The 19,705-nt window shown below is 31.7% G+C and overlaps 2 protein-coding genes across 2 annotated transcripts; both read right to left on the bottom strand.

The window, feature by feature from the left end:
- Positions 1-239: 239 nt before the first annotated feature.
- On the bottom strand, positions 240-6,614 carry HELRODRAFT_159301 (hypothetical protein; the record flags this gene model as incomplete). The annotated part of the gene is made up of 4 exons (XM_009011186.1): positions 240-553; positions 3,224-3,306; positions 6,023-6,147; positions 6,603-6,614. 4 exons carry the CDS (start codon positions 6,612-6,614, stop codon positions 240-242), a joined length of 534 nt encoding a protein of 177 aa, XP_009009434.1.
- Positions 6,615-12,391: 5,777 nt separating this feature from the next.
- Positions 12,392-15,884, bottom strand: HELRODRAFT_159302 (hypothetical protein; the record flags this gene model as incomplete). The annotated part of the gene is made up of 4 exons (XM_009011187.1): positions 12,392-12,489; positions 12,921-13,062; positions 14,187-14,275; positions 15,788-15,884. 4 exons carry the CDS (start codon positions 15,882-15,884, stop codon positions 12,392-12,394), a joined length of 426 nt encoding a protein of 141 aa, XP_009009435.1.
- Between the last annotated feature and the right edge of the window lie 3,821 nt (positions 15,885-19,705).

The following is a 19,705-nucleotide window of genomic DNA, read 5'->3' on the forward strand; positions in this document are numbered from 1 at the left end:
TTAACACTCAAGTTGGTTGGGTGTAGACTCTCTTCATGTTCTTTTTTATGCTGAGGCCTGTCCTATGTTTCATTTTTTGTTCAAAAATTTTTCCAATTCTATTGTTTTAAAATATTTGTTAATACCACTTGTTAATAGTGATTAAAACGTTCTCAATACATAAATTACACGCCTACATATTCACTGATGGTTTTATTGAAGATATTAAAAAAATCAAAAGCTTAAACATTAACTAGTCATTAAAATTTGCCATAACATAGGTAGAACAGACAATGAAAACCATAAGATAAGACGGAGACTGGAAAATCATTTCCAACTGCAAAACAAATACTGAAAACCACATGATGACCACTGACAACCACAGGATGACCACTGACAACCAAAAGATGGCCACTGACAACCACAAGATAGCCACCAAACCACTTTCTATCCCGAATGCTTACCTTCCTCATTAAATCGAGTGACTTGGCCTGCCAAGCGAGCCTGGAAGCATCAACTTTCCATCGCCAAGCAGTTTTTGTAATGAAGCAAAATTTTGAAGTATAGTGATCTTCTGTCAAGTGTGCATGTTGTCATTAATGTTGGTGTTGTTCTTCACTATTATCTTTATTGTTATTATTGCTATTAATAATATCATCCTCTTCTTCATTCTAATTATTGTTGTTTTTGTTATTATCTTTATTGTTGTTATTGCTATTAATAATATCATCATCATCTTCATTCAAATTATTGTTGTTTTTGTTATTATCATAATTATCATATATCGTGCTAATTATATTATTTGATTTTATATTTTTCAATTTAATTGGATTGTAGTAAAGAGTATTCATTATTATTATTATTATTATTATTATGTTGTTATCATTGCATTTGTCGTTGTTATTAATATTTGGGGGAAAAATAATATTAAACGTTGCCAAAACCTTAAAAAGTTTTAAACCTTAAAAAGTTTTTGCCGACAACTGAATAATTTTTCCTTATGACTTTGCCAACTTTTTTAAAAACAAAATGCCTTCGAAACTGCATTGCCTTAAATAAATTTGAATTTAAAATGTCTTTTGTGGAAGTATTTATGCAAGTCGATGTGAAAACGTCCAATCGTTTTAAAATGACAATTAAACAAACAAACAATTCGACACATTTATGAACAGGATGAGAAAATAACTTTTCATAATAGTTGCTAATTAACAAAAAAAAACAAATTATAGATATAGAGGCTAATTCAATTCATTCGGGCTTGAAACATCATGTTGGTAGGAGCCCGTTGTGGGAGCAACCGCTTCGTTCCTTGAAACGTTCTACCACCATTTCTGCTTAATGCATTTTCAATGATACGTTTCTAGTGCATAACTTACTCTCAATGAGCTAAAATAATTTTGGTATAATAATTAAAATTGTTTATTTAAAATATTCAATTTGTTTTATTCATCAGGAAATTTCTAACAAAAATTAAAAATTTGAATAGCCATTTATAAATATATTTTCAATGCTCAATGCTAAAATTATGAAAAAATTTAAACAAAAGTTCTTTGGCATGATGCCCCCCCCATACAATTTTTTCATTTTTTTCTTCTTCAAAAAATGTTCTTCTTCAAAATCAAATTTCAAAAACTAATGGTGCTTTAAAAAAAAAGAAAAATTATTATTCATTTAAATTTGATCCGTCTAAGCAACATTTTCATTAACACTAAAAATACGCCCAAGTTAGCTTCTGAGTTTAAGAAACATTTGCCTAACTTATTAGTAAGTAGTATGGCATAATCTTGCATTTGATTATAACATCACCAAATAATGATATGAAAATGAAACTCACAAAAGAAAATTTATGAAAAACAAACTTTAAACTATTAGTGGGACATTATTATGAGATATGTAAAAGTCGGATTTGAAATGAAGAAAACACCGAATGCATCATGTATGAAACTTTCGTTTATTTATTTGTTTATTTATTAATCATTGTTCAGCGTAACAAAACACCACACAAGACATTGGTGAACATTCATAAAACAGAAGACAATAAATAGACTGTTTTGGCGTAGAGAGCACAGTGTGACCTCGTAACATAGATAAATTGAAGTTGCGGTAGGTAGGCAACTGTAATCAAATGAATTACTGGCTGACATTTGAGTGATTGACGCGTTCGACCGTTCGTCCTTACCAACGCGTTGACAATTCTTTCGAAAATATTTCGTGAAATTTTCATTTTTAAATAAAATAATGAAAAATAATAATGGAAAATTTGTTTGTTGTTCAATTTTACTCACACATATTTGATCCCATGTCGATATTTTTTTGGTGCATTATTTAGTTAGCGTTGAATTCTGCTGTTAACTTTATTGCTTATCATTATAATTTAAGATAACCATTGTTATCTAATGATATTTATTTTAATCAAGCTAATTTATCGTTGCCACTTGCGTAACAAAAAATAACAGCCGAAGTTTCCAGACGTGCAAGGAAGATATAACGCATGCATGCTACGGCGCCCATGTGTCCTGGACAATAAGATGAAACATGCTGCTTTCGATCGATGAAATTTCAAATGAGAAAACATAAGAGAACTACAACGGACCCAAAACATAAAATATTTAAATATGATGTCAAAAATATAATAAAAAAGAATTGAAACTCTGATTTTATGGACTCGACATTTTGAGAACAAGGGTCAGAGTTCAAAGCTCAGAGGTCAGATATATTTAAACAACTGAAGGACTCGTTTGTAGCACGTTGTATATAAAGTATGTAAGCATGGATGCATACATTTTATTCAGTGGAGACAGTGTAAAAAAAACAGTGCAGGCTCTTGTAAAAGTTTCAGTTGATATTGCAATGGTAATTGGATGCGGCAATTGTATAAAAATTTATCAGTGTGAAGAAAAATAGCATGCCATGTTAACGCAGTTTTGTTCGTAATCTTAAATAATTGCTTTTAAAGTGCGCATCTAAACAACAAAACAAAATCTTAATGAAAATAATTAGTCTTGATAGTAATTGTAAAAACAATTTAAAAAAATGGTCTATCAATAAATTACCACTAATAAAATTACGATTAAATTCTAAAAGGCATTACTGAAAAAACAAAGGAACAAAAAAAGTCCTAAAAATTAATTAATCGAAATATTTATTTATTAAATTTGCAATTTGTAATTTAATAACTTCACACACTGGCAATAATAATTGACTAAATTGTTTTTAAAGTGAAAAATCCAAAAAAAAATCTAACCAGTGCCGATGTATAAAATATCGTAGAAACGGTGATTAGCGGCTTGAGTCTGCCAGTCCACAGCGATGCATGTTAGCGTCAATCTATTTGGCGAGGCATGAAATAATAATGGACGAGACAAAAAATGTAAAGATGCCTTTTTTGGGTGTGTGTGTGTGTGTTTCTATGACGTGTGTCTGTATGTACGTGTGTCTGTATGTATGTATGTACGTGTGTCTGTATATATGTCTGTCTGTATGTTAAAACCAAAACATGATGAGTGACACTGAACCGTCAAACATCAAGTAACAAATGGATTAACACTTTGATTTGTCGTTAATTGCACATGTCGGTATTCAGTTGGATATTTTCAATATGAATGTCTGTATGTATGTATGTATGTATGTGTGTATGTATATTTCTTTTAATACAAAAGTTTTTCTATGTCTGCATTTTTATTTGCGTTTAAATTATAATATATTTTTAGTTTTATACTCATACTGCTAGATTCAACTTGTTTGTAAATGCATCTTGGAGAGTGCATAATTTTGCGTGAAAGTTAAGATAAAACGTGAATAAATTCAATTTGATATTCTGAAATGACTCAAACGAAATGTCATAACGACAGTGTAAGCCTGGACAACGTGGGAAAGTATTGAGAGGCAGCGTCACACGGAAACAACAGCTTTACATCGCAAGCCTTTTGAAAGATCATTCATACATTATTCACATGAAAAAGCAAATGCATGGCGCATATTGTGAAGGCTTCAAACAGAAAATTGAAATCTTACGACGTCTCTTCCATCTCGAAGCACCCATTCTTTCCAGTATTCTATACACGTATAACGGTCTATCACTTTATGTATACATCTTCACTATTGTCAATACAACACTTAGTTTTACATATTTACGAGCAAGTCCATTTAGATTTGTAGCACTGTAGATTTTTAATTAATCTCGATTCAGTTAAACTATTGAAGCATTCAAAAATTGGAGCATTAAAATAAATACACAACTGCCAAAATTATCATGAATCACTACTTAAATAGTTTTATCGATCAGAAAATTTGGAACAGCAATGATAGGAACATTTGTTGAACATCACACACACAGCCCGGATCCTACATACTGATCAGACTGGAAGGAGAAATGTGGTACTCAAGTTACATCACCTTCCCTATTGTCACTGCTACAAAACTATCATTACCATTAATATTTTCATCATTATTATCCTCACCACTAACGTATAACACCACGTATAATGCAAGCACACACACGTCCATAAAGGAGCAGATAATTGTCCTATGTTATTTTTCATTGAATTGCTTGTCTGATGGTATGTTTGTGTTTGTTCCACGTTACTTAATTGCTTGCTTTCAATTTGTTTTTAATCTCTTTGATTTATAGCAAACTCTATGTAGAACATGTTTTGTATCATTTTGATTTATGATAGAATCTATACAATAAAAAAAATCACAAAACTTTCTGAGTAGCTTGGATTATTATTATTTGCAATTGCAAAAGTTTATCTGAGTCGGTTTGAAATTGAAGAACAAGTAAAATATTTTTTTAAGCAACTATTTTTTTCTGTCTCATCTAAACAATGCTGCTCACAATATAATCGCGCTGATAACAAGTGTGAATGGATATTTTAATGTGGGCATTACTTATTCACAGTGCATAAACTTCAAATTAATTTTTATTCCTACATCAAGCGCTATAGCAAGCGATGCGCCACAATCAGCACTGACCGTATTAAGCTGGTGATTAGTGAGTACCAATAATAACGTTGGTTAATGCTGATGTGGTCAGATGTGTTGGTCAGTTGTTTCAGTGGGAATTGTGTGTCCATAATTTATAAACAAACTAATCAGTCGTCGGGTCACTTGCAAGCCACAACAACCATCAACACACCGCATCGTGTGTGTTTCTTCTTTCGTCCATTTGCGTGATCGTACCCGCTTAAATATTTGTGAGTTTGTTTGCATGTTCTCGTTTGTCTTCATGTTCAATTAATTTTTCGTTTGTTTTTTAGTAACGTTTTTTCTGCTTTAGTTTTTTTTCTATAAGTTTGTGTTGCGGTCGTCATCAGAATGACGATCGTGTACGTTGTAAATAAGAACTAGATTAAAGGATATGTCTTGTTATGTCTGCATCTCTCTTTTTCATTTGTGTGAATGTGTGCGTGTGTGTGCGCACGTGTGTGTGTGTGTTCGCATATTTACTACACGTGTTGTTCGTGTATGTTATAAAAATTTTAAAATTTACGAACAAGCATAATAACATTTAATAATCTTCGTAAATGCAGCAGTAGAAATATTTGCAGAACAATGGACCAATCGAAATGAAATTATACAAACAATGAGCCTAATGTACGCAAAAACATTCAAAATTTAAAATTTCTACAATAATAATAACAATGATAACAACATTAATACATCCAAATAACAACATTAATACCACCGTAAGATTCTCAAACAATAATTCTTAAGTTTGCAGCACCACCATATTCATCAACATGAATATAAGTTTGCAGCAGCAAAAAATACAGCAAACAACATCAACACCACCAACAACAAAATCAGCACTGATAGCCATGCTATAATAACCAAAACAGCAACAAAATCAACATGAACCTCATCATATAGCACAATCTTCAAAACACAAATCAAACAATAACAACAACACGAAAAACATTACAGCACTAACCAAACGTAGTAACAACATCGTCAACGAAAAGTCAACAAAACTGCAAACGCAACCAACCAACCCCAAAACACACACACACACACACACGCTAACACGAGGAACGTGACTAACTCGAATCCGGTGTGAATAAAAATGGGACGACCTCCATATGCTGGCACCGCATGATCCATAAGTGGGTGGGACTTTATGAAGTTCAACGTCTGGTCATTTTCACGATTTTTCTCTTTAGGGCAGTACTGTTTATAACGTAGAATTTATAATGGAATGTTTATGACGATATGTTTATAATGGAACGTTTATAATGAAATGTTTAGAATGGAATGTTTATAACGAAATGTTTATAATGGAATGGTTATAATGGTATGCTTATAACGAAATGTTAATAATGGAATGTTTATAACGGATAATAAAGTTTTTGCTTTATTACGTTAAACGTTTATAAAGTTATTTCCTAACAAAACATTTTTATTTTGTTGAGATAATTAAAAAACGGTTTCAAATGGAAAATAATAGTGGAAAATATATGCATTATTTATCTAATTTATTTAATTTATTTATTACAAATCTTTTTTAAATAATTTTTTAAAGCATCAACAACAAGCGCAACAGTTTATGTAAATACACGTGAAATAGCGCATCACATACATTGCAAGCAATGAGATTGGATTTCTTTGCCATCGAATCTGGTAACTGCTATAGCCATGCTGGGCGCCTTAACGTTACACTATCACGCCGTCCATGCGTTACATTAGTATTTGAAACATTTGAAGCGTTCGCCTTTTGGTAGTTTTAATAATAAAAGATTTCTAATATATATTTTGATCGTTAAGTATTTGGCAACAAACAATTTTAACTGGATGTTTCGTTAGACACCAAGAACAGCTCGCTTGTTATTGATTGCTGTTTAAATAATTAAAATTCCAACTTAATTTTATTTTGTGACAATAACTAAATGAAAATATTCAGACAAAGGTTCACATAGGAACAAAGGATTTTTCACAAAGAAGGATAAATCAATATTCACGAGATACTTCAGTGTAATGTAAAATATTAAAAGCTTGAACGCTATGCAGATCATGTTAACATGTGTTGTTATGCTTGCATGTATAATGATATTATTTTTATACATAGATATGTTTCATTTCATTTGTTTCCAAGCACCAAATAATAATACATACCGAAATTTTCATCAATGTACATTCTTCATTGAAAAAGCTTTTAAACCGTGTTGTTATATTTTGTTCAATAAATTTATTTGCGTTTGTATATACAAAGTCTTTTCGTGCTATACTGTTTGTTGCGTAAATTAGCTAAACGTTCAAATATGCCAAAAATGTCAGGTATGTTAAATCATAAACATACAACATGTGCATAAACAAATTTATTTGCAAGCATGATAAATAAATTCTATGAAGTATGTTTTACGTAAAAAATCCTAGGTTTAATAAAAAACTTCAATTTTTAAATGTGCGTACAATGTACATCCAATTGATACTAAAGATTATTTTTATAAAATGTTAAACGCCCATACAACAATTAATTCCATCTTAATTCATTGATGCTTCTCAAAGGTGTAAACATGAAACATCAAACACACATAATACACATTACATCATCTTTTTGTCCAATATAGATTAGGACTAACATCTAAACGTGAAAACACATTAAAACATTATGCATATTATATTTACAGTATTTTCCTATTTCGTATTATATATGTATGTGTGCGTGTGTGTGTGTGCGAACGTGTGTGTGTGTGTAAGGTATTGTATATGTATTTAGATGTGGTTGTGCTTTTATGTTAGATTGTTTTGTTTATGAGAACGCGTGCAAATGATGAACATCGATTTGCGGTTGTAAATTGTTTTTGACGACACGACAACTTAATATCTGTGTTATAAATTATCATCATCACATGACCACCACCACCACCACCACCACTACTACTACTACTACTACTACTACTACTACTACTACTACTACTACTACTACTACTACTACTACTACTTTTACTATTATTATTATTACTACTACTACTACTACTATTACTACTACTACTACTACTACTTACTACTTACTACGGCTGCTACAGCTACTGCTGCTGTTACAACAACTGCTTCTTCTGTCAACATCATTATTCTTTATAATGTTAGTAACATTCAGAACATAACAATAAAAGCAAATAATATAGAAATATAAAATCGTTTCTGATGTAATTGATGGCAGTGATAACAATGCTAACCAAATCACAAGCAACGAGAGTAGTAATAATATCTGTAGCAACAACAATATCAATAACAATAACGATGTCAATAATAACTTTTTGTTGTTATTGACACGGCAAAACTGCTTAAATGGTCGTTTATACAAGAGGACTCTTCAATTCTGTTGGTGCATGATGTGGTGATGTAAACATGTTTGAAGGGATGTGTGATGATGATGTGATAACGCAGCGATAAGATGCGTCAGCAATGATGTAGTAACGTGATGATGATGTGGCTAGGAAATGATGTTATAACGCGATGGATATGATGTCTAAACTACATTTTTTTTTAAATTTTCCACTCTAATGTACATCATATGCAGCTGTAACGATGTGGTGATTGTGATGAGTGGATGTGTGATTAAAAGATGTTCACAATAAAGTTTTTCAGGCAATATTGACAAGGTGAGGTGTGTTTATATAAAATCAAAACAATTTAGACCAAAGTGAGGTAATTTTTTAAGCAATTTTGATCAATTTAAATAAGTTCAAATAACTTCAATTATTTGATATTAATTTAAAATAGATAAAAAAAATCTGAAAACGCTTTGCACACAGAAACATTCAACTCAACTGAAAAGCCTGATGCGATTGCAAATTAAAAATCATCGTCCTGTGGTTGGTAGCTGTTAAATTTTTTATCAACAGCCATGCATGCAGCAGTCGACTGAACAATTATTTATTTATTGAGATGAAGGAAAAGCAGGCAGGCGTGATCCCATGAAACGTTTTGAGAAATAAATATGAAATGAAATCTTAATATTATTGCCTTGCGCACCTTCTAATTGATGAAATCAGGCAAAAAGTTATTACACACAACTTTTCAACAATAAAATGCGAGAAAATTATTTACTTTTTGAAAATTTAGAAATTGTTGAGTTGAAAAAAGCGAAAGTAACAAAAAATTGTGTTGCCGCATGAAAGCCTTGGCAGAATTTTGGTGCAAATTAGTTTTTTTTTTAACTTTTGCAGGTCAACCTGAAGCAACTGTGCTTACTTTGAATTTTACGTCCAGCAGGATGAAAAAAGTAAAAAATATTTCCCAAATCCTTTTTTAAATGTTTTTTTAGATTGGCCAAGACGTAAACTACCTATTTTTTCAAAACAATATTATATAATTCAAAATTGAAATATTATAAAAATATTTTGAATACGCAATAAGGAGAAGATTAGACACAGACGATTTTATTTTAAATCTATTAGCAGCACGCAACATTAGAGCGTAAGGATGGTCATCACTTAGAAGAAGCAGAGTGAAGAAGCAGAGCGAAGAACAATGCAGACGACACGAGTGAAGACGGCGCACTATGAGTTATGTTTTAAAAAATATCGAGTCGTACGCTTGCTTAAAGACGCAGGGGCCCAACATTGGTGCACTCATGCAAGTTCACTCCTATCTTTTTAATTAATTGCCAACAGCTGTGAACAAAAGGTCGCCGTGACGACTTTTGCTCTTGAAATATATGTCCTCAGACGTTTTCAATTTTTTTTACCAACACCACAAAACATTGAAAGTGGCAAAGATTGTACATGCAATTGTGCTTATACCTCATGCTTATACCTCTTTATATTTTTTGCTGGCCTACTTGCTTCAGTATTCTATGGTTATACACGTCTATTTGAATTTTTATTCGAAATATTGTTATGTTGCTCGCTCTTCACCATTCTACGATGGTTACTGAACGAACTACATAGTTGGTTCTTGAGGAAATTCTTTCCGTTTCTGTAAACTCGCTCGCTCAACGTTAAATAACTCGATATTGTTCATGTACATAAAATAATGAAAGATGATTTTAATTGGTGATTTACGTGTGTTGAACAATAGTTAGTGTATAAAATGTTGTAAAGTTTAATGATCGAAATCGAAAGAGAAACGACTCACCCATTATTGTTGATAATATTATTTGTTGTTTAATATTATAATAAAACTTAAATTGTAAAATTGAATGATGCTAATAAAAATAATGTAAAGATTATCAGAGAGTGTTTAAATATATTAGAGTGCGTTGAGTCTTAAAAGTGTTTAAGAAATAACTAATATAACTCTCAACTTAACTCTCTTTAACTTATGTGCTCGCCTATTATATGCTAGGATACTTGCTAGAGCTTAACTAGTTGTCCAACTCCTTCTAACCAGTCAGTCCCTATTGTATGACGCCTCATTCTTATTATATAAAGTATTATATGCTGTGATAAGTTATACGTTATATTATCTTATATTAAGCTGCTTTATGTCGGTAAATTTGCTGACTCGTCTTGAACTACTTTTATAACTCAACTATCATTACAATTGCTTACTAACTTGAACATATATCTATATATAACCTATATTTACTTATACCTCCTAACCTAAATTATCATCTACGTAATATATATATATATATATATATATATATATATATATATATATATAAATTTAGTATTTAAAATTTCACGTTCAACTGGTTATATTCCCAGTGAATGCACACATAAGTACACACACACACACACACACACATTCACGTGCTTGTGTGATATTACGTACACAAAAACTTCAATATGCTCTGCCAATACACTGAAATACATGCCATGCCGGCTCACGAGTACAAAAGCTATTTGCATGAACATATTGCTTCAGATGATGTACAGCGCTTTATTTACATCTCAAGCACGTGTTTTTCAATTAACCGCTATTATAATATATTTCGTTGGGCAGATAGTTGACTTGTGTTGAACAGGTGCTACTGTGTAATGGGACTTGTGCTGGGCTTGGGTCTGGATCAGGATTGGGACATCAGCAGCAGTTTGTTCTGCAAGTTTCGTCAGTGGATGGCGAACGTTGTTCTTATCAGCGAAAAACAGATAATCGGCTTGTATTGTCAGTCAATTTGTAAGCGCAGTGAAAAAACGAAGGTGAAATTTTCAACACTAAACTGAGCAAACAAAATGAGAGAGAAAAGGAATGATAAATAGGAAGAAAGGAAAAAAGAATAATTAGTGGGTTGTACGTACGTGTGTTCACAGCCGGGTTGTACATCTGCATGCTTATAATGGAAGTTATTTGTTCTCTATTTTTTACTCGGTTGTTTGCAGTAAGACGCCTCTAAATGCAGGCTCGAATGATTACTGCTTGCTTTGCTTTATGGCATCTCGGTCGTTCAGGTCTTTTATTTTAGTTTTAGTCGGTTCGTTTGCAATCATTTGATCGATTTGTTATTTGCTGGTGGAATGAAATACTGTGCAAAGAAAAAGTCTAAGTTATGTTTGTTAATATGCGATAATGTTTTTTATTTTGTTCAATTAAAATCATTAAATTTAATTAGCTATTTTATTGGTCAATCAATCAATCAACCAATCAATCAACCAATCAACCAATCAATCAACCAATAGCCCACAACATTAAAGATTAGACGAACATGTAAAGAAAAACTAACAGTCCCAGGATGTGGATATGGAAAATCCCTATTTGGAAGCCAGTTGTGAAAGGGAGTTTTCTGATCTTTATAAGGCCCTTGGAAGCTTTTCAAAATATCCGACATCTTGAATGCACACACAGCTGAACCTTTTATGCTGTTTCTGATTCGGAATATATATACATACTTTATATATGAACATCTGTGGTTTTGTAAAATAGATACATGTTTTCATTTAAAATTGACAGACATGTTTTGTTTTGTTTCCAAACATTTTTTAAGAATTAATCGCACTATCACAGGTTATTGTTTTATGTCAGACATTTTTGTCATCACATTTGCTAATTAAAAACAAATTTTTCCATTTTATTTGAATCATCATAAATGATGTCATGAATAAACCAGGAAGAATTTTTAATTGTTAAATATATTTTGATTACAAAGCTGAGAGCAACTTCAAAAATTGCCTTTTCTACATTGGCCCATTTAAATCATATATGGTCATTTTCAGTTGAATGATATTTTATAGCTGAATTTTAATTTCTGCATTTTTCCTCATACAACAATCACAAAAATATAATTTGCAGTTATTTGCACAAAAAATAATACATTTTTACAGTAACTAAACATTTTTCATATTCAAATCCGTTATTTTTCAATTTTTGAAGTGTAGAAATTTTTGGCCTCTATCAAAAATGAAGTAAATTTATTCGCCTTCAAATTGTCGGATAAAGAGGATTTTTAATAATTATAGTTGTTTAATGTGTTTATGTTTCAAGGAAATCTGAAACATGAAGATCTGAAAATGGAACAAGACCAGAAAGTTTACTTGGGCGTGGAGAAGACAGCGTAGAGCATCGCTGACTGGTCAGACATCATGATGGTCGACCTGTAGCTTCCATTGTTCAGCTCCGTTGTCGATTCTAACGTCGCGTTCCATTGTTTGTTTGTTTGTGTGTTGGTTTGTTTGTTTGTTAATTTTTTTGCAGAAGTGTTAATTGAAATGTTTTCAATCGTTCATTTGAAAATAGACTGAAGCGGTTGGATAATAACAATAACGATAACAATAATGACACCAGCAAAATAATAATATCATGTATAATAATAATTATAGTTTTATATGTTGAAGTTAATTTTCAAAAAATATGATTATCAAATTTCATATTGGCGATTTATCAATTGGATAATAAATAGACAATAATATCACTCAGCCTAAACAAAGGAAAAGCTAACAATTGTATAAATTACAGAAGAATGTTTGCATACACACATCTTTCAATCCACGTATGCAAACAAGCAGAGAGAGAGGGAGAGGGAGGGAGAGCAAGGACGCAACACGAAAAATTGAACTAACGAATTTCATCGAAGTAGAATGGATAGTCTCCAGGCACGGAGCAGTTGAGTCTCACCTTGCTGAATGATGTCCACGTGTTCTTCATGACCCTCTCGCCGCCGGGATCATCTATGCAAACACGCGCAACTCTCGAGAATATGGTCTGTCGTCGGTCATTGAAGTTAATGTCATTTAAAGCATTTGCGAGACTTCAACTTTGAGGTAGAAGTTAGTTTTTGTCATCAATCTAGCTTCAAAATAAAAATATTCATAAGGTAAGTCACATGTAAACGACAGTAAAAATGTTGGCCGAGCAAAAAAATTCTTCAAATTTCTTAGAACATTTTTAACCCCATCGGCAAATTTCTAGCTGCGCTACTGAATGTCATCGTGAGATGAGATTAAACATTTATCGGTAACATTTGATGATTTAACGTCTTTTCTTTTTATATCAATAGGATACCCATTCACGTATATGCAGGCCATGAAAAAATGTTAACCTATATGGTTGTATATAAGTATTTACGTGTGTTTGTATATATACGTGTGTGTGTGCACGTGTGTGTGTGTGCGTGTGTACATAAGAGTATGTAAATAAACACAAAGCATGATGTTTACGGAGCAACATACGCATTTGTATATTAGCAGACGCTCATCTGAGTTCCAGTACCCAAAATATTTACCTATGTATACGTACAAGTTGGTGTGTATGGATGTGTTTGTGTGCGTATGTGTGTTTTATGCATGCATTTGTATGCGTTCAAGTGCGTGTACTTGTTCATATTAAAAAAATATATGTAAAGTGTGGGTAAAGTGTAAAGTCTGTATTTGTACACGCTATTCTCTTAAATCATTTCACTGAGAAACTAATGAAAAGTTTAAGATTGGCAACGTTAGTAGAAAAATGGAAAAAATAATCAAAGGAGAGATTTTCATTTCTTTTCCGCGGTTGAAATTTTTAATGAATAGCCCAATCCTGTCAGTAGAAAGCATCGCATGAATAAGAAATAATAAAGCCGGGAGAGAGAGAGAGAGAGAGAGAAACATTTGACTGGTTAGCCACAATTTAGAAGGGACACGATAAGATGCTGACGTGACAGTCTCAACGTAAAAGGAAAAATAAAAAATTTCAAACAGCATTTTGGGTTTATTTAAATTTTTTTGTAGTTGTTGAAATTTTTCAAAATTTGTGTTTGTGTATCATAATGAATTTAATTTCTACATTAAATTATAAAAAAAGCAAGAATGATTTATGAATGTTTTGGCAGAAAAAAAATGAATGCTCACCTTAGCACAGTTAATGTTTTCGACTGCAGTCTCGCGAAAAAAGAAATAAATTCTATTTTCGTACGTAAAACTGCTCACAAAACTGGGATCTGTGAAGCAAAAAATATTCTCCTTTATTGGGTTTTACGACCAGTTGCACGTAACTAATAAGTAACACTGACCAGAGCACCAAACGTTCTCTCCGCAAACATGAAAACAGCAATTTTTAAATCACGCTAATGTAAATAATACGCAAATTATTTTCGCAGTGGAGCTTCTACCTTATACATATGTTGCAGTACAATGGACAGTGATGTGTTAACAGATGTGTGTATATGTGTTAACAGACGTATATGATAATAATATTTATGAGGACAGGTTATGATTTACTTCGAGCGAGGAGACATATTGTAGGTTCTTGTGTTTTAAAATTTTTACATCGTTCATATGCTGAGTAAATTTGAGGTGAGTATGTCCAATTTGAAGCAAAACAGGAAGTAAAAAATCAAAATAAAATGATTATAAAGTATATTTCAATATATAGATAAAAAAAAGGTAAAAAAATATTAAAAACTTTTATTTAAAGATTTTGTTTAAACTTATTAATAAATGAAAAAATTAAACTAATTAATAATTATCTTTATTTCAAGCTTATAAAATGATCCAAGCAACTTTGAGAGTCCAACAAAAATATGTAAAAAAAAACATATTAAGAACTGTTTCGTTTAATTAATTCAATGGTGAATTTGGAAACTTATAATAGAAAAAAAACTACACAATAGGTTGTTATCAACTAATAATCTTAACAAATACGATAAAAAGTAATTATTTTATTTTTTAAGCCTCAGACAGAATCAAAGATCGGCTCAAGTACTGCGATACATGATACAAATTAAATAAAAGTACTTTAAAAAATATAGTACTGTTAAGCAATACATTAAAAAGTTTTGGTTGACATTATTGCTAATATATTCAACTCATTAATCACATGTTTTAACAATAAAAAAAATATTGAAGAAAAAAAAGAGTGACTGTTGTGTGAGTAGTGTACGTGTTGAAACAGAGCGTGCTCATAACTTATTTCACGCAGAGCAAGAAAAATAAATAAGCCAAAAAGACGCTTGAGACAGATTGCTCATTATGAATGTGTCGCTTGCCACATGATGTCGGCTGGCTGGCTGGGACAACGTGAAGAAGAGTTCACACCCAACAAAATTATGAAATAGACCATGAAGTTGCAAAACGTGAACAATGGTGATGATGGTATGTTGTTGTTGTTGATGACAATGATGATGAGGATGATGTTGTTTTTGTTGTTGTTGATTATGACGATGATGTTGTTGTTGATGATGGTGATAACGCTTATGATGGTAATGTCATTGTTGACGGTGATAATAACGATAATGACGATACAAAAAAAAATATGTCGATGTTGATTTTTTTGTTTTTAAGTGATTTTTTAATTTTATGTGTTTAATTGAATTTTATTAGAAAAACAAATTTGCGAGAATGAAAGGAATGAATAAATTTGGCATAGTGAACGTGTTAGATTTTAATCAAATGAATTAAATTATGAACGGACGTCAAATTGATGGAATGTAGATTGAAAATGCAATAGGTACCATTGAGCCAGAGAGAGTCATGTTGTTCTGTTCGAATGGGTTTGCTGTATATGAGTGCGTCCCTGCCATTGATGTCTGCCACTGTCCCAGAGTACATTCTGCCATCTGTCGGTTGGTGTTTGTTAACACAAATACTATGACTTTAATGTGTAAATATGCAGTTGGTTGAATTTGTTAATATTTCTTCCATGCTTTTTATCCTTATTTTTTTCTCTTTCCCTTTTTCCCTCTTTTTCTCTCTATTTCTTCTTTTTTCTTTATCTCTCTCTAAGTATATAAATTAGTGTATTTGTGTGTGTGTGTGTTTGATTGTGTGTGTGTGTTTGTGTGAATGTGTGTGTATGCTGCTTTGAAAACAGCCATTCATTTATATGGAGAGTTGAGCGGGGTGCTTGAATGATGAATGATGAACGAGTTGATGTTGTTACTGCTGTTGAGAGACGAAGCATAAGAAGTAATTTTTAAAAGTATATTTAAGAATACAAAGCTTCCATAAACATCAAAAAAAGATTTTTGTTTTTATACATTTAAAATATTTTATGATCTGTTTCGGATGAAAAAATGTTAAAAACAATTCATCGAGAAAGCACTTATTAATTTCATTGTAGGTTGAGTGATTGATGCGAACGAAAAAAACGTACAACTGAAACAAATCATCACATGCATCAAGCCAAGGTGAATAATTCATCAACATATTATTCATCTCTTTTTCTATATTATTAAATTAACGTTACTACATTTTTAAATCTTGGCTTACGTGGGCTACACATAAATACAGAAAAGTCTACTGTGTGTGAAACAACTGACTTTTGTAATAAGCACAGCGTGGTATGTACAAATGTCATTAATTTTAAGATAACTGAAGTTTTTTAATCGATCAAACGGCGTCAAAGTTCAATTTGGCGACTTGTTAATTACGTGAACATCATTCGGAGACTTCTACTTGCGTGTGAGTTCATCATATCAATCGTACCTCTGTGTGTGTGTGTGTGTGTGTGTGTGTGTGTGTGTGTGTGGTGTGTGTACTGTACATCATATAAATCGTGCAATGCAGCATCACATCTTCATCATGGTTATTGCGTGATGATGTACTTTCGTCGAGCGTGTCTGCCGGCGTTTGATTGGGTAGGGCTGATCGCAAACATATGCCATAGCACATAAACGCATTAAATTTGTATGAATATCATTCTTTTAAGGCCACTCCAGTCAACTTGGCCTGCCTGTTTAACGTTGTTCACCGTCTAAATGCTTCTACGAATAAGTCTAATAGTTTAGCAACAGACATTGAAATTATTTGAGTGCGATTCGCATTAAAAATAAATATGGAAATTTACCAAAAACTTTAATATTATTGAAGAAGTTTGATTGTTTTAAAAAAATTTAAAAAAAGCACTTGAGCGTTGCAGTCAAAATTGTGCTAGGCTATTAAGTTTTGCGTCAATTGGAACAAATAACAAGGTATACAAGTACAAAATAAAGTTTATAATATTACCAACGTTACAAATTACGCCCTCATTGTATTGACGTATTCTAAGAAGTTCAAACTTTCAAATAAGCGAATTTTCATTTGAAATCTTAGTTTAAGGCATGTATGCGTTGACGCAATGTAACAAACGACTCTGCGCAAACAACAGTGAACGCATTAGTGAAGTGAATAACGTAAAATTTAATTTTCTAATTGAGCTGAAATTGTGTTACGTACAACAATGCATATCCGCAACCAAACACAACGCAACAACTTCAACGACGGCAACGATGTCATAGCAATGCCAATGTTAGTAATGCACAACGTTAAAACGATGACGATGACAATGACATGATGGCAAATAAGGCAATGCATTTGGAAACAGCGTATTTAGCTAGTTAAAATTTTTCAAATGTTCGAAAACTGTTGCAGATTGTAATTATATCGTTAGGCTGTTTAACGAAATGTGACGTAGATGGCTTAGTCGGCATGCGTACACACGGCCCAACTTTTAATTACTTGAAGAACACAGAATACCTATCGTAATTTAAAGTTCAGTTGGAAGCGAGGGCCAGTTGGTGTTTTTAATTTTTCAAAGCAGGCAGGCGAGGAGGTCATGTTGAATATGTCGTCAGCAAATGTGATTTACAGTCGCACGAAGACGCATTAAATACCTGGTCGGTCTTGCGTCTGTCTCTTCCAGTTCATTCATTTTGTTATCTTCCTGTATTGTAAAACTTCAACTAATAAGAATTTTTGTAATGCTTCTTTACGAATTTTGTTAAAACATTTCTCATTTTCATTTAAAAAAATAACTACCTTACAAATCTGCGCCCATGCTTACACAGGCTTTGATTTAATTGGATAAAACAGCATTCAACAAAATACATACAACATTCATTCATTTTAATACAAAAATTTTATTTGCAAAGGATTCACATTGCAGTCTAAGTGTTTCTAACCCTAAACTTCCAGTTTATGAGCGTTTACGTTTTTCCGTTAGAAAACTTGCATCCTCTTGAAATTCAACCAGTTTCAAATTTTTTGTTTTTGTTGAAATATATGCGCAAAATCTTTTTTTTGGTCATCTAGTGGCAATTTTAAATTTATTATGAAACAGGTAAACTTTCTGGCGTTATTAAGTTATGAGTTTGTGTGGTATGATGTTACAATATGTCAGTAACTTCATACACGAACTTCTACCCTTAAGGGTGATTATTTGTTTGTTTGCACGTGCGCAGTGTTGAGCATAAATATGAAGAGAAATAATTGAGTTTCAGATTTAGATGAACATCAAATTAGAAGTCCGTGCATGTGTGTGTGTGTGTCATTTCATATATTTTGTTTTACTATCCATATCTTTAGTGTCAAGTTTTCAACTTCAATAATAACAAAAAAATTAAATTATAATTAAATTAATTATAATTAAATTAATTATAATTAAATGTTTTGCGAAAAGTCGGTAGGCTCTGAGACATAGAGAAAAATTATTTACATACAGATATTTATCCATGATTAATTTTGAACTGAACAATATGAAAAAGTATTGTTAATGTTGTATGCTCAATCAAACAAAGGCGCATTGTTCAGTTGGTTCAATGCTCGTTTGCAACTAACACGCTGAAGTTGTACATGAATATAAATGCAGGCATGTTAGTTGCGATGATCATTAATTAATCTAAGTGAACGCGCGTGGAACACGTTTGAATGATGGAAAACCAATAACAAAATTTCTCTGTAAATTTTTTAATGTTTGAAACCTTTTATTATTCAAAATTTTTTAAAATACTATTAAATTGGAGTTGCTGCATTCATTGTTTATAAATTGTTTTCTTGGTAACTTTTTTGTGGGAGTAAAGTAAGATTATTCAAATCCTAATTAAACGGCTTTGTAATGTAATAAAACATTTTCCTTAACATTCTTCATAACCACCGTTAGACGTAAAAAAATACGATTCAACCAGCATATTGGTTCAGACCAGTTCGGCGACATATAAATACAATTAGGCATGGCCACAAACACATTAATGTATGCAAATGATGTTATGTAGAACGACAATTCTTGCTAAACTTATGCTCTGCGTTTTCGCTCATGCCAGTGAAATTATGCTGAAATCATTAAATAAGTGTATGAGAGAGGTGGCTTCGTACGATTTTCAAGAAAATAAGCTTATCCGACATATAAAATTTCAAAAATTGTGTTTTTGAAATTTAAAAAAAATAAATTTGGATAAATTATTATCTTAATAACATACATTTGTTATGCATTTTAAGAAATTCTAAATATGTTATAAATATATATTTCAAAATAAACTGTACGCCACAAATGCGATAGAAATACATTTAAAAAATAAAAAATCACACATACACACATACACACACACACACACACACATACACGCATACAAATATCGAATTATGTAATTTACTGTAGCAAAAATATGAAGCACGAG

This window comes from Helobdella robusta (genome assembly GCF_000326865.2).
Source record: "Helobdella robusta unplaced genomic scaffold HELROscaffold_1, whole genome shotgun sequence".
Classification (NCBI taxonomy): Eukaryota; Metazoa; Annelida; class Clitellata; order Rhynchobdellida; family Glossiphoniidae; genus Helobdella; species Helobdella robusta.